This window comes from Syngnathus typhle, linkage group LG18 (genome assembly GCF_033458585.1).
Source record: "Syngnathus typhle isolate RoL2023-S1 ecotype Sweden linkage group LG18, RoL_Styp_1.0, whole genome shotgun sequence".
In the NCBI taxonomy this organism is placed as follows: domain Eukaryota; kingdom Metazoa; phylum Chordata; class Actinopteri; order Syngnathiformes; family Syngnathidae; genus Syngnathus; species Syngnathus typhle.
Genome location: NC_083755.1, coordinates 7,318,595 through 7,345,772, shown reverse-complemented (window position 1 = coordinate 7,345,772; position 27,178 = coordinate 7,318,595). Strand labels below are relative to the sequence as shown.

General features: G+C 45.5%; 3 protein-coding genes across 3 annotated transcripts in view; 2 read left to right on the top strand and 1 right to left on the bottom strand.

Annotated features, from left to right (window-relative positions):
• Positions 1 to 12,995, top strand: part of nrg3b (neuregulin 3b) — an 88,043-nt gene extending 75,048 nt beyond the window's left edge. The window contains exons 7-13 of the mRNA XM_061264958.1: positions 1,441 to 1,467; positions 2,818 to 2,920; positions 3,812 to 3,961; positions 6,919 to 6,925; positions 7,375 to 7,469; positions 10,577 to 10,759; positions 12,092 to 12,995. Of these exons, the coding sequence (XP_061120942.1) occupies positions 1,441 to 1,467; positions 2,818 to 2,920; positions 3,812 to 3,961; positions 6,919 to 6,925; positions 7,375 to 7,469; positions 10,577 to 10,759; positions 12,092 to 12,620 (1,094 nt within the window). The 3' untranslated portion in view covers positions 12,621 to 12,995. The remainder of the gene's footprint in view (positions 1 to 1,440; positions 1,468 to 2,817; positions 2,921 to 3,811; positions 3,962 to 6,918; positions 6,926 to 7,374; positions 7,470 to 10,576; positions 10,760 to 12,091) is intronic.
• Positions 12,996 to 19,529: 6,534 nt separating this feature from the next.
• cep55l (centrosomal protein 55 like) lies at positions 19,530 to 24,685 on the top strand. Its single transcript, XM_061264587.1, has 11 exons — positions 19,530 to 19,621; positions 20,060 to 20,269; positions 20,382 to 20,489; positions 20,593 to 20,748; positions 21,736 to 21,777; positions 21,842 to 22,129; positions 22,209 to 22,402; positions 22,511 to 22,634; positions 22,740 to 22,811; positions 23,500 to 23,625; positions 23,739 to 24,685. The coding sequence occupies exons 2-11, from the start codon at positions 20,081 to 20,083 to the stop codon at positions 23,940 to 23,942; spliced, it is 1,503 nt and encodes a 500-aa protein (XP_061120571.1). The 5' UTR covers positions 19,530 to 19,621; positions 20,060 to 20,080; the 3' UTR covers positions 23,943 to 24,685.
• A 222-nt stretch (positions 24,686 to 24,907) lies between these two features.
• Positions 24,908 to 26,903, bottom strand: rbp4 (retinol binding protein 4, plasma). The gene is made up of 6 exons (XM_061264588.1): positions 26,748 to 26,903; positions 26,505 to 26,613; positions 26,299 to 26,435; positions 26,127 to 26,233; positions 25,561 to 25,773; positions 24,908 to 25,470 (listed from the first exon to the last, which is right to left on the bottom strand). The coding sequence occupies exons 1-6, from the start codon at positions 26,885 to 26,887 to the stop codon at positions 25,448 to 25,450; spliced, it is 729 nt and encodes a 242-aa protein (XP_061120572.1). The 5' UTR covers positions 26,888 to 26,903; the 3' UTR covers positions 24,908 to 25,447.
• Between the last annotated feature and the right edge of the window lie 275 nt (positions 26,904 to 27,178).

The window sequence follows — 27,178 nt, the reverse complement described above, 5'->3', positions numbered from 1 at the left end:
AGACGAGTGGAGGTGACGGCGAGGGAACCGAGGGACCCCCGACCGGGGAGTCGCCTCGGGAAGACATCTGGCGGTCGGAGGCCGAGATGTAAAGTGCAAAAAAAGAACACAAGAAACAAGACGGTGCATCCGAACCCTCGATTGATCCATTTTCAATTGTTGGGATTGGATTCATCCTGTCATTGTCTCCTTCCCGCAGCGACTTTTCAGTCTCCTAATCAGGCCGAAAGCATCTAACACGGCTATTCTGCCGCCTCGCGTGTAAATGACTCCCAGGGGTGCTTTGCGTTGCCAGAGCGAGGGATTGGCCGATATTATGATGGCGTGAGACAAAGCGAGAGGAAGCCGTTTGAGGGATTCCCAAAGCCTTGCCAAGAGCCATGGAGGAGAAAGAAAGCCTTGAATGGACCTTTGCAGCTCTAAATTGAACCTTCTGACCAACCTGAAATCATAACGTCCGGCCGCTGTAATTGATGGCTTTTAATCATTCACAACGCTGAACCCCGACTATGAATCAGATGGAGCGTGAAATAAAGCTTGACATTTGTTTATTAATCTTTGAGGGGAGCTGGAGATAAATCTGCAAGTGGACTTGCTGTTCATTGTGTTCCCAAAAATAAAAAATAAATGATGAGGACGGCGTGGTCTCAGAAAAAAAAAATGGCCGCTCGCTCTCACCGCCTTTCAACCTGCCCCCGGAGACTCTTTCATTTGCGACCAAAACAAACACTTTGTGCTGGCGAGCACTTTTCGGATGCCTTTTAATGGCTTTAAATGATTGTATGTTTACCAAGCAGTTGGGAAATACATTTTTTAATTGCCATAGTAACCCATTGATGACAGACCTCTGCAATCCAAATCCATCGTTTTTTTTTTGTGACTTCCAAAAGCACCAAATAATCTGCCAGCGGCACGGCAAGCCGCCTTTTCTATTTCCGAACGGGCCCACCTCTGTCAGAAAAGCAATTACCGCTGAGGGCTTTCATTTTAATTTAAATGCGATTACATTACAGTGACATGAAAAAAGGGCACTGTCGCAACGGAGAAGAACACGAGTGCTGCTTTTTTATCAGTCCCCGCAGCGTCGGGATTCGACTTAGCTGTCCGAGGGCGTATGTCAAAGTGTGTGAGACGTGTGTGTGTGTGTGTGTGTGTGTGCGCGCGGGTGTACATGAGATAGGACGTGTCTTGAAGCTACCAGCTAGCGAGTATCGGGAAGCGACGCTGGGAGACAGAGTGGGTACAATTACCGCAAAGCCTGCAGCTAAAATCAATAGGAGGAGAAAAAAAAAAAAAAATCACAGTCATTTTGCAAACTTTTATTTTCATGACTCTAATCCTGTTTGCATTCAAAGTTTGTCTGAAGGTGAATTTTGACTCATGTTTTTTTTTTTCTCCTCTCTCCCCCCCAATGCTTCCGTCTGGCCTCCGATCCAACAGCAGATGAACTCGGAATTGAGTTTATGGGTAAGGCAACGACGTGGTGGAAAGAAAAAAAAAATGTAGCATCCATAGTACATCAACAACCTCACCTTGGGAAGAAAAGAAATGTGGGCCGGTCGCCATGGAAACACGGCAGCTAGGAATTAGGTGTATGTTGCTTCTTTGTCGTGGCGTCGAAGCAACGGGGCTAAAAAAGACAGCGGGTCGTGTTTGTGAGCTAAACAAGTGTTTGGAATACAAAATGCGCCATGGGAATGGGTTGACATTATTGCCCGCCGCGTGGATAACAAATCTTTTGGAACAATTACTCACCTCTTTTGCCGTAATAAGAGAATGTCCAGAGGGAATGCAGTCCGCACATTCCGACTGTTTTTCATCCCCCCCCCCCATGTTCCTCAACCAGAAGAATCGCTAGCGTGGTTCCTACGTCACTTAGTTGTTGTTTGTTTTCCCCCCGGCCTCCGTTTCGTCTCATCCGAGACTTCTTGAGAGGTGATTTAGTTGACGGCGACAGGGCTGACACGTCTTGACACCGGCTCGCCCACAACAGAGGACGCGTCTTCAAAGTAAAGTGCTACTCAACGCCTGCTGCGCTCACAAGATTGTGACCACAGGAAGCACTCAACCCCGCTGCGCGCGTGCTCCCAAACAACCGTTGCGACGGCTTGATAAAAACCTAAGCGGACAAGCTCAGATGAGGAAAGACCTCCCGGGACCGCTCTCTGTTGACAGGCTCAAAAACCGCAGACGTGCCAACCGAGGTCACATCCGAGCTGCGGTGTTGTCGCCGGTCACTTTTACCGAGATTCCAATTTGAGGTGGGATTCTTCCAACTTTATTTGAATGGAGTTAAAAGACAGCAGCCTGGAGCCTAATCTTCAAGTCCACTCCCGCGTAGTCTCTACTTTAGAGTGCCTCGTCGTCCGCCACATGTCAGAGCCGTAAAAGAAGTGTTAAAAAAAAAAAAAAACACTCTCGCACAGTCCCTTCTATCTCTGCCGGGATCAAACTGCCACTTGTCCCAACTGTTCATGACCTTAAGCCTCGGCAGCTGATGTGCAGCATTCTTGACAAAAGGCTCCGGCGGCGTTTGCAAATTCCCCGTCGCCTCGCTCGCTGATGTGACACATACATAGGAGGTTAGTCGGGCCAATCCGCCTGGAACTGGTCTTAATGCTCCAATTATCTCACATCAGTTAGCACATCTCGCACAATGACATTTCCTGAAAGCTCCGTCGGTAGCGTCATGCTAATGCCGGGTGCGCGCTTTGTATGACGGTTTACGCATGATGAATTCCTCCCTTCAAATTTGTTGGTAGCTTGTGTCAATTGGCGATATTTATATTGATTTATGGTATGTTCTTCCCCACGCAGAGAGCGGTGACACCTACCAGAGGCAAGTGTTGTCCATCTTCAGCATCGCCTCGGGGATGTGTCTCCTCGGAGTGGCGTGCATGGCTCTCTACCGGCGCAACAAGTGAGTTTCATGACTTTGGAAATAATTGAGGATGCAAAAGGCTCTCGGAGCGAAATCACTTTATCTTTAATTATTTATATTTATATATCAAAGATATTAATTATATAAAATATATATCTTTTAAGTGTATTTATTTATATTTATATTGCAGCAAAATATTTTCCAAAACGGTTAATGAGGGCGGTATAATGGTGGGAAATTTTTTAATCTTTTCACTAGAGGGAATTGATTGGAAATGAAAAGATTTTGTGAATGGCTGCTGAATCAGCCTGCCAACCTCAATTACTCACATGCAGAGAAGCAGAAAGGAAAAGGGATGCAGACAAGGAGAATTAAGAGCGGTCTGTAAGGGGGAAGGAGTTAATGCCGCTTATAAATTGTCTTAATTGAATGTGTCTTGATAAATAAGAATCGGGTTGGCTTTGCTGTACTGCGGCGCTCTGGCGGGCTGCGCCGCAAATGGCTCGGCGTGACCCAGCACGCGGCCCGAATCAATTTGCTCGGCTTCAGTTTCGGTTGAAAATCTAATCCGTACGTATCCTGAGGATTATTTTCATTGAAAAGTTTTAAAACTTTGTGTGAAACAATACCGTCTTGTTTTCATGCCTTTTAGTCAGGAAGTAATTAGTATGCAGCGCTGCGGAGAGTTTAGCAGCCCCCCCGTGTTTTTTAAGATGAACTATTAATGGCAAATTAACATTTCATTCCAAAGTTTTAGGAATCTGTTAATATTTAATTTGATCAAAGTTAAATCCAAAGGGAAGGGACGTGCAATTCAGACGTTTTCTTCAGACGATTAAAATAAAAAGAAAATACTATTTGTTGCTTTGGTTGATTTTTTTTATTTCTATTCTAATATGGCTTTTTGCTTCCATTTTTTTTGACTTGCAGGAGACACCGACAAAAACTCCAGGCTCATTTCTCCGAAAGTCGCAGCTTGCGGGACTGCGGTATCAACGCCTCTGGTCTGATGTCTAAATCTGCCTTCAGAACACAGTACACGCTCCACAAGGCAAGTTCAAGACTCTTTAGACCTCTATGGTGTCAATTTACAAAGTAATATTGCTTGCTTGAAACTACCATTGTTGCATAAATGGCATTTAGCTGGTGCCTTCATTTGAATAATGTATCCCTTGCTTGTAAATGAAAAAAACATGATGCACGCTAAGACAAGAACATTTGTACAAGAAGTGACTCTTGCGAGGATGAAAGTAGATGAAGATACGGGATTTCATTATTAATGCCAGGAAGAACCCGACGCCGGGACATTTCAAGCCGATCCTCGTGACCTTCCTTTTTTTTTTTTTTTTTTTTTTTTTACCCCTCATATTATCCATATAGCCTGAACCTCAAAACAATAACTAAATAAATAAATAAAATCTCTAGTCTACTGACCGTGGCTTTTATTGCCGGTCCTGCATGTGCTACCTTATTTCTCTCATGTAATTGCAATGTGCAAAATACATTAGTGAGTCTAAATACTACAGGGCTTGTTGTTTGCGCGAGGAATGGCCGCTTCTTTTATTTAATCAGCACTCTTGCTCATATTTGAAATGGCTGAAAAGGCTGCAGGGAGGTTTCGGCAGGCCCAAACATTCATCTGCTTTTAATAAGCAATAAAGTCGCTGGAGAAGCCGTAGTATTTTCGAGTTCAATGCAGGTTTGTTGCATCTCTTTTGCGTAAGTACCTCGCAGAGTGGAGATCTTACAGAGGCTCTTCAATAATTTAGCAATGTCTACCTCGGAAACAAACACCTCCGAAAGTGAGCCCCACCCGCAGAAACTTACTTTGCAGACTCTTAAAAGCCTTTTTTTTTTCGACTGTCATCTAAAATGACAGGTGACAGCTGAGAAGTGTTAAAATGTTCAACGTACATCTTGGCAGGGTACGATTTCTCCTTCTCAAAACAATTCCGCAAAGTTCGACACCAAAACCAATCCGGGCACTTTAAAGCCCTTTTTTTTTCCCACATTTCTTTAAGACTTCGTAGGATGCCAAGGAGAACGGGATGACACAAACATAAAAACAGAGCTTAAGTTAGTTCAATGGCCTTAAGCACCCGGGAGAAGGAATGATCTGCAGAGTCCGAGGTAAGATTAGCCAGCCACCTCACCGTGGCTTGCAGCCATCTTGGAAACGCCTGCTGCTGCTGTTATTTTTTTTTGAACACAATATCAAAACATTGTTTCTCTGCAGCGCATATTGTCCCTCTACATGTGCCGGAATAGGCCGTTGAATTGCACAGCCGAGGGGGGTCATATATGAAATGATTTGTTCAAAGGATGGCAAATGAAAGCAGAAGGGAAATTTCACACACTAAGCAGCCTTTGTTGCCACTGAGAATGGAGGGAGGGAGATGAGCGCAAATTCATATCTGCTGGAATGAGATTGGCGAGCTGATGTCAAAACGATGTGCCACCGACAGGTGTCGAATGAGGTCACCAAGGAAATTAAACTCCCATCAGCATAATGTTAATGTGGTGCTGACTAATGGACTGGAAAAAAAAAACAGAGGTCGGAAGACCCTGGGAGACTTCTCTATGGCGAGTACCACATGGTGTTCCGCAGGGCTGCGTTCTGGAACCTCTAAAATATGTCACCTATAGTTAAGGTCCTGGGTTGGATCTCTGGTTTCTATTGGCCCGGTCTTCAAGCGCCTCATTAAAAGGTGTTCCACATGGCTCCGTTCTGGAACGTCTAAAAGTTTTTCTGAAGGCTTTAAAGAGGCTACCGAGTTTAATTGGCGTCTTGTTTAGTAAATGACAGCGACAGGCTTGTATCTCCATAATTAATGACATGGCAGCATCGTGCAGCTTGACAGGTCATGCCGCCAACGGTTTATGCAAATCTGCATGCAGGTGCGCCATTACGCAACAACGCCGAGATACCAGGCAGTGCCAAAAAGTGTGTAGCTGTGCGCAGTTCTTAATGATCCTACTGCTGTTTATTTAAGAATCCAAACAGGTCCCATAAAGAAGGCTAGGATTAATGTAAGGCTGAATGCAGAGGTTTTCTATAGCTTTTTATTGGGCTCCTGTGTCCTCCTGTTGTCTTCCGTTGTCAAGGCTGTTAAAAGAGTCGTAAAACACGGCCACAAACAAACAGGCAAGTTAGCAAAGTGGTTACACCGTGCAACGTCTTTCTTTTTTGTTCGTCGCTCTGAGTCCGAACGGTTTGACTCTTTGACTCGAGTCAGCGGTGATGGAGCGGTCGGGTCGGGCTCTCTTCCCTCTCCGTGTCTGTTTCCCGATGCGATTGACTGGTGACCAATCCGGCGTGGAGACTGCCATTCTCCAGCATTCAGCTGGGATCAGCTCCAGTTCACCCGTGACCCTGAACAGGATAAGCGGGAGAAAATGCACGGACGGGTGCTCCCCTTGTCGTCCCCCTGACAAGTTAACGGAATTTGGAGACGCCATCTACTTCAGACTAGGTCCAAAATGTTGATTTATTTCATTTTATTTCATTTATTTAAATTTTTAAATCAGATCCGTAATATTCCCATTGTAGGTCAAAATTGATTTTTATTTCTTTAAATGTATAATATGAAAACCAAAACATTGACGTCGAGGGACATAGCTGATAACGCTATCGACATCCAAGAAGAATAAAAGGTCAAAGCAGGAATTCCCTCCCGTTGGCGGAATAACAAAATGATCTCCTGATTTTCACCGGGATTGTTGACAGAGAATGTTGCTCATTGTGATAAGACCAACGGAGAGCGGGACAAGGGGGGGTAGCCATTAACGTAATCTTACGTGGGATTAATTGTTGTCTGCGAGGGCCAGTGTGCTGCTCCGTGCACAAAGCGTCCCCTTCTAATCTGAGCTTTTAAATGTAAAGCGTAATTAAAGACAGCGCCCGAGCATAGGGGAATACGAGCGAGAGCGCTGACGGGGGACGTAAACCTTATGGAGTGCGCTGATACTGGGCTCTCGTCCCATATTATGTATTTACCCCCGAGCTCTTTTGCTGTGCCGTCTTACATCACTTGCAGTTTCGATGTGGACCGCTGCTAAAAATGGAGCTGTATGAATATAATCGGCATTGGGAGATAATTGGATTTTTAGTGCTCCGGGGCTCCCTCTACAGTTCATAAGTGTAATTGAATTCCTAAGCCACGAAATCTACTTTGGTGATTTTGAACTCGTATAGACGTCAAAGATATTAACTGGCAGTGAATGAGGTAATGACGAGATGATTCTGACTGTATTCTCGAAAATGAAAATAGGGTAGCTCACTTGAAATAAGCTTGACGCAAAAGCTGTGACGAATCTTCGAGATTGCCGAGCACGACAAGGACACGACAGTATTGTCATTGCGAGGCGAAGCGAGGCGAAGCGAGGCGAGGCGGCGGTTGGTCACGATGATTTAGCAGCTGTTCCTCTGAAGGTCATCTCAGACGTCAACCCCAGTCACAATCCACACGCTCACGTCGTGTGTCTCTTTGCAGGCCTGCGGCACCCACGACGGCGCTGCCGACCCGGGAGCGTCCACGGCCTCGCCGCGAGTTCTCGTCAGGGCGCGGTGCAAAGGAAAACGCTTCAGGTGAAAACGGCGGCGCATCGCTCACGCGAGGAAAGCAATCAAGCCGCAATATGTTGCTGACCTTTCGACACAAAAGCCATGATGTGTGCAATTGTGCCGGATGCCGCACTGTGTGCTGGGTAATTTTCACACGTGAAACGGATCCCGCTTTGTCTTTGTCGAGTGGATGCGGCTTTTTTTTTTTTCTTTTTTCATTTTAAAGCTTTGCCAGTCTTCGCCCTGCTTCATCCGAGGAAAATATTGAGCAAAATGCCTCATCTTGGCTGTGAGTGATCTCGGAAGTGCTTGGGCTTTGTAAACATAGCTAGCGGGACAAGGGGGAGTGCGATGCGGCTGGCGCGTGCAACAATAACCTCCTCGTCTGGGAAGTCAACGGAAAAGTGTTTGTGTTTTTATTTGACCTCTTTTTTGCCTCCGCCAAACGTCTGCCAACTCACTCTGGCGCGTAATGACATTCATGTCAGGCAAGCAACGCAACTCGCTCGTCGGCCCGCAGGCGGGCGGGCGGGCGGGCGGGCGGTCTTGGCGCCGCTCGCTCGCTCGCTCGCTCGTCCTCACTGCTGGCAAATCACCAGAAATGAGTGACGGTAAATGTCTGCTTCCCGCTTGATGTATGGCTCTTGTCCTAATTATGGGCAGCGCCGCAAAGACGGCCGTAAATCTGCCACGTAATGGGATGCAAATAAGACAAGACGGTGCATAAAACGCCGCACGTTTATTTAAAGTCGGTTGTGACGAGTGCAGCTTTGGGCGTGATAGAGCAAGGACACGCAGGATGTGGCGGCTGATTGCGGGCCCACGGCTGACAGGCAACAAATTCCTGGGGGGGGGGGGGGGGGCTCCACCGTGCCACGCAGGTGTTTCAACCCGGGCAACGGACAGTCAATCATTTGTTTCCGCTTGTCGGAGTCGGACGAGGCGGAGTCGAATTAGACTCTGATGGATGATTTGGAGATGTTTTCGGCTAGTGACCCGAGAAAGCGCGGCACACTGTGAGCCATCCCGGATAAAAAGCCTCATAAAAAGCTGTCGGGATGACCCAAAGCGTAGCGACTCCATACTAAGCATCCCGGCCCCTTTCTTTTTGCTCACGCTTTAGAGCGCCTCGTTGTCGGCCACAAGTGCGTGTGAGAAAGCGATGTAAAAATATATATGAAAGAGAATTTTAAAATAATATATAAACGTGTGTGAATGGGGGATTTGTGCTGGCGCGATGGCTTTAGAGCGCCTCGTTGTCGGCCACGAGTGCATGCACGCCGTGGAGAGACAGCCCTATACATTCTTTTTTTAAAACCCGACGTGAGAGCGAGCTTGAAGATGGGGCTTTGTGATAGTGCGGTCGCTTTAGAACGTGTTGCTCCCTCCACGCTGGATCCATCCATAATTGTAATATAGCAGCACCGCTGTTGCAGTGTTATTCCAAATAAAGCTTTCCAGCCAATTGACGTCTCCCCGATCCGCCGTAGACAAAATGCCCGCAGGCGCTATTTGTGGATCCTCGCATTCATTTTCCAGCAGAATTGCTCCTGTGTATGAAATTGAAAGAAAAAAGGCGCCGCGTAGTTACTGAGGTAATAAACAAAAGAAAGGAACAAAACAAGTCTTCTTTTACGGGAGCAGGTGTACAAGAGCAACGATCGGGCTCATCTCTTTTGTTCCTCGGACTCGTATCCCGGCAGATCAATGAGCGCCTCGATCAATCGTTTCATAAGAGTGATGCGCGGCGAATAAAAGCACTTTGCCGGCTCCCGAGCGACTCGCCTCGCAAAGTTTGACGCACGTAACGCTTTTGCCAGTCGATGTGTAATGATGGCGCCGCTCGTCAGTTGATGGCGGGTCGGCCGGCCGCTTTGAACATTTGAATGTCGTAATTGAATTATGAAGAACTCGTGAGGGCTTCATCAATGAAGTGAAAGTAGAAGTATATTTATTGGCAACTTCGCGCTTGGCTCGGGTTCAGTTCAATAAAATACGTAAAACGAGTCATCCGTTGGCGTAGGATTAATTGGACTTGCAAGCGGGTCACATCAGGATGCTTGTTTTGGAATCTAGCCTTTGCTTTTTCTTTTTATGATCTCGACTTCCTGAGATGTCGGCAACAATAACAAGAGTGATAAAACACAATCCACAATCAAAAATGGCTGAACAGCTGCAGCTGAGGTCGATTTTTATTTGATTCTATTTTTATTAGGCTTCAAAACTGCGGGAAATGTGCTCGCACAGACGAGCTCCAAACTTTTGCGCATCGACTTCAATATCCTCGTGGCCAAATATCAAGCTGAGCGAACGACGGCGAGAAGAACACGCTGCTACCGCCGTTCAACAAAAACAAAGCAGCTCTTGATGAATCGAGAGTTTTGGTCCCAGGGGGCATCTTGTTTTAGGTAAACCTGGCATCTGTTCCATGCAAAATAAAATAAAACAATCGTGAGGAAAAAGATGTCATTGTCAAACAACTCGGTTGAACTATGATATTTTTGGAATGCACAATTTAAATCTGTGTTTGATTGACATCTCATCAGCCATGATTGGTTGTTTTTCTTCGGACACTGTGATTTCTTCAATGATAGCTTTTAAGATTGACCACCAATGACGGATTTCTTTTTTGATGTGTCGTGAAAGTCTATTTTCTCCCTTCACTTGACAGAAATGCTTCACACTTATGGGATTATTTTTTTTTTCTTTTGTTCTTCTTCTGACCTTCTTCTTTGACTTTTCCCGCGGTGCCATCGGCGGCATGCCCGCCGTGTTGATTTATGGCCGCCCGAACACCTGCAAAGCCACGGACGGCACTTTTATGAGCCTCCCTCAGCTTTCCTCCCTTCTTTCTCCTCGCTCCTCGGGCACCACTGCATGAAAATGCGAAGAAAAGTAGAACCGATGAATGACATCTGTTTCCCATAATTATCATATCCCTGCCACGTTTTTAACGAACATTGTAAATTCCTCCCGCTTCCGTTTGGGCGTTTAGCCGAAAGGTCAATCCAAACAAGGATGAGATAAAGATTTTACAAGGGATTATTGAATCGGTACGGCCGCGCAGCTTATTACGTTAAATCCCCGAAATTCATCCACCCACGCCGACGTTTCCTCTCCTGTGCTTCCAGGAGCAGTTCCCTCTCGCTCAGCCCGGCGCTACGACGCAAGGAGACCAATCATTTCAGGACGCCGCCCATTTCCAGAGGAAAGCTGAAGCTGCGGTCCAATCTGGCGGACGCCTCGCGAACGTCTTCTCACATCTACAAGCACCTGCGGGAGGAGCGCCCCGGACACTCTGAGTCCTTCAGGAGGTACGCTTGACCTTCTCAAGGAGTATTTCCCAAACTTCAGCTAAACCACCACGTAAAAAAAAAAAAACTCAGAAGATGCCAGTGAGAAAAACTTGACACCCTTGACTCGAGCTGCTCGTCGGGCCGTCACTCCGAAAAGCTAGTTGGTTTGCTGTCAGACTGTGCAACTTGATCATTAAAGCGAGCGGCGGCGTCCCCGGCGACGTTCCTATTAGCGAGGCGCCTCTGATTGAACATCACGGCAACTTCCCAAACTCTTTGTATGACCTATTTCTTTTTTTCCCCTTCAACAAAGCTTGTCAAAACCGAGCAGTCCCAGCATCGGCGTATCCCCAATTGAGGTCAGGGCTTTTGTCTCCATTTTGAAAGAGAATGAGTGTGAAATGTGCTCTCATCAGTCACTCAACAGACACTCGCCGTCATGTTCTGCTGTACTTCTGATGCCATTTCCACAAATACTCCAGAGATTCAGCCTTACTTTTTCCACCGCTTCAAATTTCATGGACCAGACCCCCCCCCCCCCCCCCCCCCCCCGCTCTCTCCCAAAAAAAAAAAGGAAATACTTTATTAATTTAAGACCGATGAGTAGATATGTCTACTCACGGAAAAGCAAATGAGCCGCGAGCGATTGAAGCTAACTGGTAAGTTGAACACATTTCAATCCAATTAGCCATCGATGCAGTTCCAGATGTCCCTCTAGCAGGTTCAAGTGACCTATTTCTGGACTGAGCAGCAATACAACACCAAGCTTCAGAGCAGACACCCCCCACCCCTCCCCAACTCCTCACCCCACTCCTCCCTTCTTTGCAGTTGCCATGGATACGCCGTCTCATCTCTGGATAGGAGTAGTGGGAGGTAAAGTGAGGGGAGATTGTGACGATAGTGCAGCAAAAGAGGAGGATAAAAATGAGGGGGGGGGGGGGGGGGTTGTAAAAACAGGGTTGAGCAGAAAGTCGGGAAGTGCCCCTGCACATTTTCCCATTTGGAGACAACAAATCCCCCGCTGAATCTTGTCACTTTTATTATCCCGCATCAAAACATATTTACCCGCCACAGATAAGGACAACTGAAGGCAACTTTTGCAACAAGGTTTATTTTTAGACGTGTTTTGCTTTTGCCGGATTTACCTCCAGCTTGCATTTCCCCCTTCTAATACCGAGGGGAGCCGAGACGTAATTCAATTAGATCGACTACAAACAAGAATGAAGACGGCGGGCGGATGGGAGGTGGGGTGGGCAGAATTTTGACGTACTTTCCACGTGAAATATGTGTAAAGGTCGCCATGGCAATGACTTTCTCTCTATTTCCCGTTTCATTCTCTCCCGCCTCAAGGTGTGATGCCAGCAGGGGAAAGGTCGGCGCCCTGCTCGGCGGGACATCTCACTTTGCCGGGAGAAGGGGATGGACCGAGGTGCCTTGCACTCGTCTGGATAAAGGAAGCTGCTTCCCTCCGTCCTCGCCGCGCGGCCGTTCCGTTCCCATCATCCCCTCGCTGCAGGCGAGCGACCTTGAGGGAAAGCGTTTGGATTCGCAGAACCCAGGGGGGTGTCTGGTCCTCTCCGCCGGCCCTTCCTCTCCGAGCGCCGTGCCCATTAGTGTTCGCCCCCAGACGCCCTCCGTTGTTACGACCGCACGACTCGATCCCCGGAACCTTTCTAGTCCTCCCGCGAAGACTTTGGCGACTCGCGTGGACCGCAGGGGTGCCGTTGAAGTCGAGACTGGACAAAGTAGCCGCTCTTCTGCCAGAGATCAAACAGGCACTGGAATCCGTGGTTTCAAGATGGCGGGCCAAGGTTACGCCGCCATGGAGAACTCAAACGGTCCCTCGGCCATCTGCAGAGGAATGGGAAATTTGAGTTGATTGGATTAACTTTGCAAAGTTTCAGAAGTCGGGGCCGATACCTTCGGGACCATCTGTGCGGCCGCCGATATCGGAGGCCCTTCGATGAACTGCAAAGGACGAAGGACCCCCAAAAAAAAAAAAGAATATCGACCCAAACAAGCACACATTGTGGATAAACTCATAACAGGACAACAAACTGCGAGTGGGAGCTCAAGTGGAAAAGAAAAGAAAACTATTTAAAGGGAGGTTCTACCTAGAAACCAAAATAGTGTGTCTCTATGTTGTTTCTCTATTGTAAAGAAATGAAATGAAACAGTATATGTCATCTAATATATGTCACATGGACGTATATATATTTGACATACAATTGTGACAAAATAAAGACCAAGATAATAGTGTTCATTAAGACCTTGGTCATCTCGAGTCCTCTTTGACGATGTCCTCGGACGGAGCGGAACCAACCAAACCTCCTCGTTCTGAACCCGCAAACACAAAAAGAATGGGCGAAATTACATTTAAAAATTCAGAGAAGATGCCAAAAGAAGAAACAATAGACTCCAATTCTTGTCACATGAAACAGCAGGTTCGACAAACCGGGTGGCTGTCGACTTCCCTTCATGTCAGTGTCCGGCGCTCGACGTGAGCGGAATGCTAATGTCGTTGGGGACGGCGTGGTTCCCCTCCCTCGCCAGATGGTCTGAAGACTTGCCGCGAGACTCGTGATGTCTGTAAACGCCCCTCCTTTCCGACCCGGTCTTGGTGACAAATGAAGTGCCAAAAGCATGAGTGACAGTGACAAGGCTCTCCCGCAAGACGCGTTGACCCCGTGACTGCTATGATTGCCAAGCATTGCTGGGTCAAGACCCCCCCTCGCTGTCCTCCGGGGGACGCCAAGCGAGACAGATTCCATCACGACCTCACGCGGGCTCTTCTCGTCTCGGTTATAATCTGACATTCCCTATGCGCGAGCTGTCACACTTTGATAGTCGTCAGAGTTCAAAAACAGGACGAGTGTGTTCAGATGGAGCAACGTTTGGGCTTTATTTAAGTGTGTTTACTGGTTTTGGAAAAGTGCCACAGATGTTTGGTTTGTCCCAGGAGTTATGCAAAGTCAACAATTTTCACGGGATGTCACTCGAGGCAACTAAAAGCTTAACGATAAATAATGTAGCTCTTTTGCTTACGGCTTTTAGCTTGTGGCTTTCCTGTCTCGCTAAGCAGAAATCCAGTTAATTAGGTGAGTCAGTTATAATTGAATTGCACTAGAGAAGAAGGCGGAATACATAAATCAACAATAGCCCCCCTGCGGAGTACCTCAGGGATCCCTTGTTGGTCCCGTTCTGTTTTTGATGCTTAACTGACGGAAAGAACAATCCAGAAAGTAATGCTGCATAAGGAAAATCAATCGGGAATATTTTATTCATAGTCAGTACCTTGAGCGACTTTTTAAATTTGAGATGATATGTGCATACATTTTCATATCGACATGTATTCTTTCATCCGCGTGCGAACATTCCAATTAGCATTTCAAAGCTCAGCTATATCTCACACAGCACGATAGCCTTCGATTAGTGTTTGATTGGATTTGATTCTTTTAAAAAATGTCTGCTTTTGCAATGATTTAACATTGGACACGACTGAAAGCCCGGGATGCGATGAAAGCACTTTGGTAGTTAGATGACCTTTTATTGTTTTGGCTTTGCTCGTGTGCACTGGAAGCCTTCACGGAGTCGTAAAAGAACGCTTTCAATCAATTCTCTCCTCTCCGGACAGATCAATAGACTTGTTGGCATATTAGTGAAGACAAATGGATGGCTTTCAGTGTAAAAGGTGGTCAAGTAGGTCTCCACAGAGCAACACGAGTGGCTTAGAAGAACCTCGGTCATGTTACACGCATGATGGAAGGTGTCCTGCGCTTTAGGATACTTGGACGTTTACGTGGCAGCTGCTACCCTGGTAAATAAAAGAAGACCTCCAAACTGACCCGAGCTCTCATAACACCTGAGGTGTTGTCCCTTTAAATCGTAGTCCCACACGTCAGTGTCAAAGCGAATCAGTCGCTTCGGCGGAGGGGCTCAGGTGAGCTTACCAAAAAAATGATTTGTTTATTCTTCAAGTCAAACGATATGGCAGTGACATCATCCTTTTAGTGACAGATATTTAAATGCAAGAGATGGACCCGAACACATGAAGCTTAGCTTTGTAAACATTAGCTATTTGGAGTTACAAACGGCAGCCTGGCCAATTTATTCTATTTTCGTCCCACCTTGTTTCCGCATGAAGCCAAACGTCCTTGTCACTTTTATGCGGCGGGTCTCGGGACGTTAATATTCCTGCTTGGGTACCCCCCTTAGGCAGGGGCGATGTGTTTTTAATGACATTGTCTGCTCCCCGTCAAGTGCGCTTCACCTGTGGAGAAATAGATATTCCTTGAAGCTATTTTGAAGTGTAGTGAAAGTCAATAAAGGATCGTGTGAAGATGCCCACCCAATTTTTGAATTTTTAATGGGCAAATAAATACTTTAATTGGTAAATAACAGGTCACCCCCCTCCCCTTGTGTTTTCTTTATTTTTACAGTGTTTGCAATGAATATTGCCTTCATGTAACCCAAGTCCCATTTTATGAGCTCATCTTTTGGCATGGCTGGCTCCACAAAGGTTTCAGGTACGGTTTTTAGTGTTTGCTGGAACGCCACGTTTTCCCCAGGGACTAATTTTCTTCTTTAAAAGCCTCCAAGAGAGCGGAGATAAATCAAAAGCGTTTGCTATAAACGATCAATTCCATCTTTGTTGCGCCGAGATCAAATCCCGGTGGCGGAATTGGATGTCAGGTTTATTGCGCGAAAGATTCAAATAAAGTTTAGCGTTTTTCAACTCGGAGCTATGACAACCCCGCACGGTGGCTTCATACGCATTTATGACTATTTTCAAAGCTCTTAGGATCACTCAAGTGTAATAACAGCGAAAGCCGGTTTTGTGCTTACTGCCGTTTGCGCGGCGCAAATATGAATGTGGTGTTTTATCACACTTGTCATGTGGCTTCTTTCCAATATAATTGGGGGGGGGGGGTAATGATTGAATATTATTAAAGGTACAAAAGTGGTCACCAAACGGATACAATTTTAATCTATAGTACCGGTGTACTTGTAATATCTCTAAAATGATGATAGCATGCTACTTTGGTGCCCGTCGCTGTCCATGGTGCTAGCCAGCCAAGCGAATGAGGGCTAGCTTATGTGCTACTTTGCCGCTGTCCGTGGTGCTAGCCAGGTAAGCGAATGAGGGCTAGCTTATGTGCTACTTTGCCGCTGTCCGTGGTGCTAGCCAACTAAGTGAATGAGGGCTAGCTTATGTGCTCTTTTAAATGATTTAAAATCTCTGTGAATACCTTTTGGATTAAAAATAAGAAGTGAAAATGTTTAGAGCCCAAAAAGTCAAGTTTCTCTCTTGACCGGGTTTTCTTACACATTGTAGATTTTAGGCCATTTAAACCGTGAGAGAACTTTTAAAGCAGCCGATTAGAGACTTGTAAGATAATTGCGCTGTTAAAAGCAAAGTCGCAAGCAGCGACGCAGCAGAATGATTTGAGCGAGCGATTAAATCTCACTTCTCGGGAGGCGTGTATCACGCCCCCGCTGGTGACATTTCTACACGGAACGATCAATTCAGCTGTGTAATGAGGGGAGATTTCCTAGCAAGCGTTGCGGTTTGGGGAATAAACAGGTGGGAAGTGTTTCGGCTTTATGGAAAAAAACAATACCAATGTAATGTGATGATTATTGTTCAGAAGTTTTTTTATTTTGGGGCACGCTGGAACAGATTGAGTCATTTCCATTCATTTCATGTTTTGAGTTACAAGCAGAGTCACGGAATGAAGTCAAAGTACCACTGAATAACATGAACAACATTTTAACCTATGTGTAGTTCAGTGTATGCTTTTTGTTTTTTTAAATTTAAATATAATTGACCAGGTGGTGGCGCTATAAGTTGAAATTTTAAACATGTTTGGCATCTGTGAAGATTTTAACTGCAATCAGAGCAAGTGAAACTGCCATTGAGCAAACTTTGCAGGCCTTAATAGTTTTGTACTTTTTTATAATAAGATAACATCAGTGCTGTAAACCTAACCACGCCGCTTTCTCCTTTACAACCCACCCCCCGCTTTAAAAGTTGACGATTTGCCATCGTAAACATTTAATGATGTGCAAAGTGTGTCAGCAAAGCACGTAGGAGGACCAATCAGAAAGACGGTCTCATTATTGTGCCGCATAATCAAGGCCACATCTTTCCTCTTTGTCGTCAATAAACAAATGAGTAGTCGCTTTCACAGAAGCTTCCATTTTCCTCCACGTTCTTTCATGCCACAACAAAGAACACAAAAATAGATCATTCCAACTGCCAATTTTGAAGCAATGAAATATGAACAGTAGGTTCATGTGCTGACATTATGCTCCATTTGGAATTATGGTAAAAAGAAAAAAATGTATTTTGATATCAGAGTGGCAGTGACCTTTGAATGGGGAGTCTAAGTGGAAGTTTGTGCCAGATGTAATGAAATCCCCTCTCAGCTGCTCCTGAGATATTGCTTTCATAAGGGGAATGGGCCCAGCCGCCAGCTATGACCGTCGCCGGTACCGAGTCATAAAAAGTAAAGATCCGATTTGGTTGCTCGGTCATGCAGAGAAGACCGCGTCAAGTGATTTACTGCCGCAAAGTGTCGCTCGCTCTTTGTGTCCGAGGACGGCACGTAATCATCTGCAACATTTGGATCCGTGGCAAAAATCAATCTGAAACGTGTCAGAGGTCGACAAGGTTATTATTGTGTGAAGACTTTTGTTTTACTACGGCCGCCTAGTACCTGCTGAGACGCTACATAAAGTGCGCTTCATTTGCTGCACCGAAGGTTAGCAAATAAAAAATTTGCGTGTAAACATGTTTCGCGGGTGGATGATGTTTTGTTCCATTCGAGATCAAGATACAGGGAGGCAGTACGGCGAGGTTTGGAATATAACCGCAAATGAGATGGCGACTATTTTTATTCCAAATATTGGCCACTCCTTTGTCACCGTTTGGGAATCTTTGGGAGTAGTTTTTTTTCAGGACATGACCCCATCGCCAAGCCGCCAGACTAAAAATTGCTAGTGGGCGTCCAAAGGTCAACCATAATGGGAACAAGGCCAAGCGGTGGAGCCGTTTTCGGCGATCATGCTGATACAACTCACCATGAGATTAATCCACCAGCCAAGACAATCCCCCCCACCCCACCCCACCCCACACACACACACATTAGCCGCCAGCTTTCGTTGGGAGGCTCAATTTATGCCAAGTTAGTGAATCACCAAGAAACAGATGGTGAAAATAAAAAAATAAAAAAAATCCCCAGAATGTCATCCCGTCTCGTTGGTTTCTAGTCACTTTTACAGGTTGCCTTCTAAATTCAGAGCGGTGACGTGTGACTTGTCGTGCTGTTGTGTCGCTGCTGTACTTTTAATCAGCTCTACGTGAAAGGGAACCGTTTTCACCCTTTGACATTTGATGGGGGCTAACTTATTTTTAAAACACATGATCACATTTGCATTACGCCTTCAGCAATGCTGCTAACTATGGCAAAATTGCCTTGTTCAAAAACCAAATACTGCAAAGCAACACAGCCAAACAAAGCGTGCATCAATAAATCAAGAGTTTTTTGTGTGTTCAATTCCACAGCCCGCAGTGGGTGAAATAAGGTGAATCATTCGATGTGGAAAAACAAAATCTATTGTGTCTTTTGGAGTGTAGCTTTGAAAACCAAGGCGATGCCATGAAATCTGAATCCCAGAACAGTGAAGCGCAAAAGAGGAAATACACTGAAATTGAAAGTAAAAATTCTCTGAACCAGAAAGACTCTTTTCCACCTCAGAGAAGTGTGCCGGCCGGCTCTGTTGATATATATTCTGCCTTTATACTGCTCAGGCTGGCTTTTTGTTTTACTATGAACTCCACTGAAACAATGCATCCCTCACAGGTGGATAATGATGATTTGTTCGACAGATATGCCTTCTTCCATGCGCTATAATGAATATTGTGGATGCAACTTATTCTTGCCTTAATGAGGCCGCAAACCTGCCGCTGCAGTGGGGGGTAAAAAAAAAATCTTTACATTGGAATTGATCTGCATCCCCCAAGTGCCAACATCACCCCACTTGCATGCATTATTTTAGCATTCTTACGAACATTCATGATTTACTTCCCTTTCCACTGGGATGCAAAAGTCAGCTTTTGCGATTTTAAGTTCAAGCATTATTGGAATGCATTGCACAGACTGTTTCCTCCCACAAATTCATCAAAAATAGACGATCCAAATTAAAGGGAGAAAAATAGCCCTGTGTTGTTCTCCTCCCTGTGTCCTGCAATCTATTGCAGCTGCTACAAGGCTGATAATGTTTCGGTTTCTGTTTACAGCAAGGTTATTGTTTTGATTCATCGCAGAAAAAAACTTATCTCGTTAGTATAATTGACAAATACAAGCTATGTGAAAAGCCCGAGTTAATTTTATTTTTGTTACATTGCATTTGATTTAATTATATTTTGTTCCCGTTTGAATTTTGCATTTCATGATGAGAAAAGCAATAATTGTCATTTCATACGCGACAATAATAACGATAATTTAAAAAAAGGCAGGAAATAGTCCCTAACGTGTGCGCGCTTCATTAGGTGTAAACGTCAGTCCGGTGATGTTGACTCGCAACAGTGTTTAACATTATTAGAGCTAATTTAGACGTAAATGTTACAATTTGTGAACAAACAACATTATTTGACAAACGTTTCCAAATGTTTAAAATGCAATATGGTCATATGAAACGCAGAACCGATGTTTTCTTCATCGGCAGCACCGGGCTGCGTCATTTTGAATGGCAAAACAAGCGCACCCTACCGTCTTTGCGGAAGTGGCGTTAGAGCGCTCCTATTCAAACTACAGGAAGTGCAAGTCGTTTGAGGAAGTGCCAAACAAAGATACCAACGAACTCTTCTACTCGTCCGTAAGTTTATTTCTGTGTTATTTTTTTCCCAATGAAGGCAGTGATTGCTATATTATTATTTTTTTAGGTGCAAAGCGAGCGTTTTATTTCTATTACATTACAAATGAAACGTTAGGGTGTCGTCTAATGCCAGGTGTCTCTCCGCCTCATCAGGGCGTCCCACCAATGCATAGTTTTGGCTAACGTGTTTATTTTGCTTTTGAAAGAAATAAAATAGCAATACAGCACTTGCTGGATGTTTAATGACCAATTGAGTGAGTGAGAAGATGCTTTCAATTAATCTTTACAAGCTAAAGACATTTTTAAAAATGTAGTGTTGTCTTGAATATACATCTGGTAGCTTAATTACTATCAAACAGAGCCTTTGTAATATTAATAGTCTGCTTTAAATTCAGTCAGAGTGTGTGAAGACTGAACAAACCACCTATCCTCTCATAGTTGTCCAATTCCTGAGCCACCATGACATCAAAGGGGGCAAAGGAGAGCATTGTCGCCAAACTGGGCTTCAAATCCAGCAGCTCTGCTTCCAAAACCGAGGCAGAGATAGAGCGAGTCAAGAAGGAGAACGCCCATCTCAGGAGGAAGATTGACGAGTTGGCCAAGCGACACATCAAGTCGCCTGACGCGGACAAAAGCAAGCTGTTGGAAGTGAGGACAGGACGTGTGGGGGACGTCTGAGCAATCAGCAAGTTTCACTCAGTGGTCTGCTATGATTGACTGCTTCAATCTCCCTTGTGTGCTGCGTGTTGCTGTCTTGCAGAGGATTGTTTCGCTGGAGACCCTTCGCGAGAGGAACAATCAACAGTTGCTCGTCAAGGAGCAAGAGTTGGAAACTGTGAGGCAGCAGCTGGCAGCGAAAGGGGGAGAGGCATGACTTTTTATTTCTTGTAAAATGTCACTAGGCATGCCTTTTTGTCTGATTGTAGCCCAATACAATAGATCTTTGATGGCTTCTGTGAAATGTGCTGTAGGTGGTGGCGGCGCTGCAGTCCCAGCTGGACCAGCGACGCAAAGATGTCGAGCAGAGGGACCTACACGTGCAGACTCTGTCTCAGGAAACGGAGAACCTGAAGAACAAGCTGGCCACGGTTTCCGCCCGCTGTCAATCTCTGGAGACGCAAGCGGCGGTATGTTGATCATTCAACAACATTAAGAATCCTTTTTGGGGTTATCTGACTGTTTTTTCCCCCCGTATGGTATTTTTCAGTTAGTTACTTGAAAATTAGTTTAGATTAGAACAAATTCAATTTTGATGACTAATCAGGCAGTGGTTCAGCCAGCGGAGAATTGGTATCTCAATTACTATGCTCACTGGTTCTAAAAAAAAAAATTGAACTGTCGGTTTATTTCTTCCTCCATGCGGGTGAATATTCATGAAAGATTGCTAAATCACCCAAGAGATTTGTAATACCCTTACATTCTGTAAATACCTGCTAACAATTGTTGTTAGCCTAGTTGCAGTATGTAAACAAACTGCATTATTTTCTATGAAATAGTGGCCAATGATTATTTATTCTTTGTCAGACTGAATAACAATAAGTTTTAGCGAAAAAAAGTAGTTCATAATTTGACAGCTAGTACAGAAAACGAACTTGTAGTAGATTTGTCAATAGAATTGAGGAATATTGTCAACAGCACTTATAGCTCTGACCACTAGGTGGGACTGTTTGCCCTGTTCAGCCTTGCAATTATGTGTGTCAAAACATCAACATTGCTGCAGCCCAGCGGGAAGCCACACCAAAACCCCTTTCGTGTCTATGCTTTGTTTTGTTCTGTTTGTTGATGTTGTTTTTTGTCTGGCTATAAATAGGCAAAAAGTTTGTGCTTTCTTGACTGATTTAAACAGCACAACACCGCCTTCGGAGAAAAACTTAATTTAAAAAAAAAAAAAGTATAGAGACAAACATTTTCAAACTTCACAAAAAGTAGAAAAAAAGCATGATTGCAAATGCGGACCACATTTAATATAGTAAGCCACTGTATGTCCATTTCGAACATCAACAGTGCCATAATATAAACGAAAAATAGTCCATTTAAATTGTGTTCCACGTAAAAAGGAAGTAGACATGGTACCGCAATAAATATTATGTGTTTTCTTTTCTTTGTGGTTTCAGAATGGACAGGCCTCCTCCTTGGTACAGGATCAGCTGCGAGATGTGAGTACCCCCAAATTGGTGACAAGTGATGTGCTCCAAACTACAACCCTTGTGTCTCCGCCAGGCCCTGGAGAAAAACCAGCAGTGGCTGGTGTACGACCAGCAGCGGGAGGTCTTCGTCCAGTCGGTCCTCGCTCGCACGCACGAGCTGGAGCAACAGCTGAGCCGGGCCAAGCAGCAGGACTCGACTTCTACTGGTGCCACGCCGGAGGCTATTTCCGAATGCTCGGAAAAGGAAGCGCAACTCAAGAGCCGCTACGAGCAGTCCTTATTGGCCTCGCAGAAACAACTGGACCAGCAGAAAGATGAGCTGGCCAGAACCCAGCAGGAGCTGCTCACGCAGAAGGAGCAGGTGCACATTGTTGTTGTGGTTTTTCTTTTTTTACATATGTGCAGCTCATCCTAACAACTTCTGGCGGGGACACACACAGGGCGTCAAAAATCACGCCGAGCTGCAGCGTCAGACCGAGCGCCTTGCCCAGCTGGAGGAGGAGATGGGCGCGCTGCAGCGGCGCTACGACCACAAATGCGATGAGCTGTCGTCCCTGCAGAGGAAATACAAAGAGAGGGCCGAAGAGCTTGAGGATGCCAGGCTGCAGATGCAGACAGAGCGGCTCAGCAGCAGGTAGAAGCAAAACTCAAAGACCAGCGTATGCTACAGAGCGCCTTTTCATAACGCCATCAGATATTGTGACATCATCAAAGTGTACGGTGTATTTGTTGTTCCACGCAGGTCTGCCGTTTCTGAGGAGAGACAGGTGTCCTCGGAGCGCGCAGACCGGATGAGAGTCGAAATGGAGAGCCTGGACCTCAGACTGGAGGAGGAGCGGAAGAGATCTGCCGAACTTCTGCTCCAAGTAATTTAATACTAGCATAAGCGAGCCATTTGAGGCTCACAAATCGGCACAATACTAAAAAAAAAAGAAAAATTGGGCTGGAACAAAAAAATTTCAACTTGACAGGTCAACCTGCTGCAAAAGTCTCTGCTGAGCCAAAATGACGAGCAGAGGAGGATAGCGGCGCTGGAGCAGCAGGTGACACTGCAGCAAACCGAGACACTTACCGAGGCACACTATTGGTTCTTATTTAGTCGGCCATGTTTGGCCATCACAATTCACCCCAACAATAACAAATATGATAGAAAAGATACAAAATATCAGATAAAATAAACACACAAAGATATTTTTTTTCTAATGGCAATGAGTGCAATTCTGAGTTGTTAAAAATGATAAAATAAGAATTAGAGTAAAATAATAACTGTACATAATTGGAGAGAATTTATAAAAAGACACAAACGGCTTGACAACATATAAAATAATAATGAGCTGTCCTTGGTTCCATCTTGTTGTAAACAATCCACACGTGACAAAGAAAGCGTGACTTGCGAGTTTCTTTTTTTTTTGGGAGCAGTTGCGGCCACATCTCGCAGCCTCACCCAAAAAAAAAACATTTTGTTTTACGGTGCGACTCCAACACAAATATTTTGGGGGTGAAAGGTCAACGCAACGCTGTTTTCCGGAGTCAAAAGTTTGTCGGTTGACTTCTGTGGATCAGGGACCAGGAAGTGGTTCAGAATTTGTTTCCAAAGAAAACGTGTCCACTTGTCTTTGGAGGAAGCTATCAACACCCCAAAAACTGTGGAGGCAACGTCATTTCGGTACGTTTCGGTTGGCATTTTGTAGCCGACGGTTACGAAGGCTTCTCATCTGTTCCGCCTCGAAGATCCAGCTCTCCGCCAAAGATTTTGAGAACGAGAAACTGGACCGTCAGAGCGTTCAGCACCAGCTTCACAAAGTCCTCAAGGAGCTCCGCAAGGCCCGCGATCAGATCACCAAACTGGAGTCGGCTGTAAGTATCTTTTCACACCTTTATCGCCCAAATATGTCATCAAACAGAAATTTGAATACATCTTGACCCATCTTTTCTGGCCGTTGAACGAGACGTCTCCGTTTTCCTTGCAGAAGCAGCCCAACAGCCGTTTCTCGGAGCCCAGCTCTTACGATCGTCTGGACGTGCAGCGCCTCAGTCTGGACGAGCCGCGCTCGCCGTCCAAAGCGGGCGGCCTTCTGGACGAAAGCTTCCTGGAGTGCCCCCGCTGCCGGGCTCACTACCCCACCAGCCGCCACCGGGAGCTGCTGGCCCACATCGACTTCTGCTTGGCCTGACGTGCTGACACCTGTGAGGTCACATTTTTCTCCATACTTGATTTTTATTCAGGGCGGGTTTGGGGAGGTCAAAGCTCTTAGTGACTTGTGCTTGCGTTTTGTCATATTTATTTTTTTGGGTGGTTTTCCAGTGAGCTACTTTTTGAAGTTATAATCATATTTTACTCTTTTTAAACCATCGAGGGATGGAAGCAATGTGCGATTATGCATATCCTTTTGTATCATCATGGAACAAAACATATTTTGGCAAGTATTATTGCAACACCTGCCTGCAGCCGTTTTTAAATAGCTGTGTTGTTCAGCAGGTGCAACACCAGAGTTGAATTCTTTTTTTTTTTTTTTTTTTAGAGTGTGAAATTTGAATAGATCATTTTTCTCAAGCAGGCAGGTGGTGACATTGCAGCCTTCTTAGAATTCTGCCGTTTTTATTTTTCATCCGGCTTTTTCAATCTCCACCTTGACTTTACATGTCTGCCTGCAGCCCCTCGAGACTGCGGCGAGATTGCATTGAGTTAATTCCTTGCGCTAAACTATTTAAGGCAGCAGATCAGTTAGCTCGGACAAGAGAAAGGTTTCTGCCCCCTCGGCAATGTGACTTTGTTTTTAAACTTTCCTTTTTCTCATTTCGTTGGGTTTACGACATGTAATTGTTTTCATTTCTCGTATTGTGTAATAATGGTGTAACTTGATAAGACCTCTGTGGATTTTCTGATAAAAATACACTCCTTCCAATTATATTTAAACCTTGTGAGTTGGTAGTTTTTCTCGGACTTGTTTCCATAGTGACCCGCTATGATGCTTTGTCCAATTACCGAGTAGCTGGCACCGACTCCGTCGAGCCGCTCGCCGCAATGAAAGATTCAAACGCAAACTTTTCAATCGGGTCCAAAGGCGAAGGCATGAATTTCTTATTCGCACCTTGCAACTTAAATAAATATTTCAGCACAATAAAAAGTGAATGAGCCGACAGTATGAATGATTTATTTCACAAAACTCTGATCAAGTACGTCGAATAAAATCATCGTGCCGTAATGATACCAAGCCCGTGACTTAATCTATCCGGGTTATTGACGAGGTCTATTAGTGCACAAGGAGACCAAAGTATTGCCAGTGAAGCCTTTTTTCTTTTCTTTTTTTTCTTCTTCTTGTAAACATGGCAGGTAGACTCCTCCAGAGGTGCGCTCCTGCTGAGAGTTCAGCCTCACATCAAACACAAACTGTATATTATTATATATATGAAGACATTTTGTAACATTGGCTTTCTCTTAAGTAGTTCCCGGCTGATGCCATATATACGTGATGAGAAGAAGCGACAGAGGGTAATATTTAAAGACTTCTGGGAACATCGGGTTTCAGTAAACGCCGCACTTGACATTTTCTGCTTTGTTTTGAAGAAAAAAAAGCTGGCTTCTGTTTAAACGCTCCACGTCGATGGTGGTGGTGGGGGGGGGTGCTCAATCCCTCTCGCAGGTGCTTCAATAAGAAAGTCCCCGAGTGGGAATAGATCAACTGCTGGCGTAGCAGAAGCCTGCAGAGCAAAGACAGAAGAGAATTCTCAAACACGCTGAATGTTTAAAAGCCACCCCAGAAGAGACGCGCCCAGTCGCAGTCGACTCACCCGTGTGCATGACGCGTCTGTACTTGCCCAGCAGGCACAGCTCCATCTTCTTCTGGGTGACCGCTTGTTGGTCCTGTGTCCTCAAGCCCGTTATGTGTCTGGAGAATATGAAAGAGTAGCTGTCCAGACAAGTGCCGTCCGCATCCAGCAATCTGCAGGAATAGTGGATGGCGTAGTTGTCGTAGTCTGTGTCGATGACCCAGTGGTCGTCGTCTGAAAGGCAAAGAACCGGCGTCAGGCTCGGAAGCCAGCGAAATGTTTTTCGTGAATGATTAGTCGGTAGCGGTTGAAGTCCATAACCCGCGTCATTGTGGGTAAGTTGGTGATGCTTAGGATAACCCTGACGCGAGTAGGGGTCGTCGTCAAGGTCCAAAAGTCCCAAAATTGAATCTGATAGTCCGACTGAGTGGGTAGACTCGCTTTGATTAGGTCTCCTTATCAGCTTTTTGATTGAATAATCATTCTGGCATCGGGTTTGACGGAAATGAAATGCTCTTATAAAGTACACATTCAAGTCACGCATTGGCTATTTGGAATGATTTCCTCGTCCAGGTCCCAAGACTTACTTCCAGTCTGCAGGTAGGCTGCCACTCCCCAATACTTCATCCTGAATTTAGCAGGTTGGGCAGTTTCCTCGAAGGTGGCGAGCATCTCGGCGCACATCTCCCAATTGCTAGGATGCCAACAAAGACACGTTGTCGTGGCGACAAAGCTTAAGATATACAAAAGTCAACTCACTTGAGAATGATCACTCTGCCTCTCGCATTGGCGGTCATGGTGCCGTCCTCTGCCACGATAAACTCGGCCTCGATGTTGTCGATGAGGAACAAACCTTCCGGGTCCTTCTTTGCCACGGCGTACCACTTTCCTGCGTACTTTGGGCAAAAGACCAACCTGGACTTAGTCTGGGACACAACTAAGAAAAAATGTTTTTGAAAACTCACCCGGTTCCTGTCGAAATTCTGAACGACCTGAATGTTGGACACCTGGCAGTCCTGCGCCCAGGCCAGGGTCAGGAAACACAGGCACAGCACGTACCACAGCATTCTGGTTCTGTGCGGAGGCCCGAAGAATGGAAGACGATTTAGCTTTGTGACGTTTCAGTAATTGCGTCATTTCAAAAGTGCCAATCATTTGCATCCAGGGTCCAGTTAAGACAAGAGCGCAGCGACGTGATCAATACCAACCTTGTTAGCAAAGAGAAGAAGTCGGCTCCCACTGACAGGTCGCGCCGAGGGGCTTTTATACTGTCAGCCGCAGTTGCGTAACAACTCCCGGAGACCTGAACCTCCCCTCGACCCGCCTTCCATTGGACCGGCATTGACATGACTGCTGCACGCCTCAGTTAACTTTTTTGCCAGATGTGTTTTTTGTTCTCATCTTATGAAAACAACCAGCGGCATCGAGCGGGCACGTTTTCCATAACCCTCAATATTGATTCACCTTTGGAGCAGGTTTTAAAAACAATGTGGTTTTGATTTGCTCAGTTGTTCAACACAGACAGATCTAAACGGTTGTGTAAGTTCTCTCTCATCTTGCATAAACAATGTTTTGCAATCTCATCTGACTCTTAAATAAGAACAGGGCGAAAAAAAACAACAGACATCTGCAGCCTGCG

What these genes read in the sequence shown, in the direction of transcription:
- cep55l (XM_061264587.1), top strand. Translation starts at nt 20,081, where the DNA reads ATGACATCAAAGGGGGCAAAGGAGAGCATTGTCGCCAAACTGGGCTTC. An exon ending in TGCTCACGCAGAAGGAGCAG is followed by an intron (nt 22,130 to 22,208) that starts GTGCACATTGTT and finishes GGACACACACAG; the next exon opens with GGCGTCAAAAATCACGCCGA. An exon ending in ACAGAGCGGCTCAGCAGCAG is followed by an intron (nt 22,403 to 22,510) that starts GTAGAAGCAAAA and finishes TGTTCCACGCAG; the next exon opens with GTCTGCCGTTTCTGAGGAGA.
- rbp4 (XM_061264588.1), bottom strand. Translation starts at nt 26,887, where the DNA reads ATGTCAATGCCGGTCCAATGGAAGGCGGGTCGAGGGGAGGTTCAGGTC. An exon ending in GGCAGAGTGATCATTCTCAA is followed by an intron (nt 26,234 to 26,298) that starts GTGAGTTGACTT and finishes TTGGCATCCTAG; the next exon opens with CAATTGGGAGATGTGCGCCG. An exon ending in CAGACGCGTCATGCACACGG is followed by an intron (nt 25,471 to 25,560) that starts GTGAGTCGACTG and finishes TTTGCTCTGCAG; the next exon opens with GCTTCTGCTACGCCAGCAGT.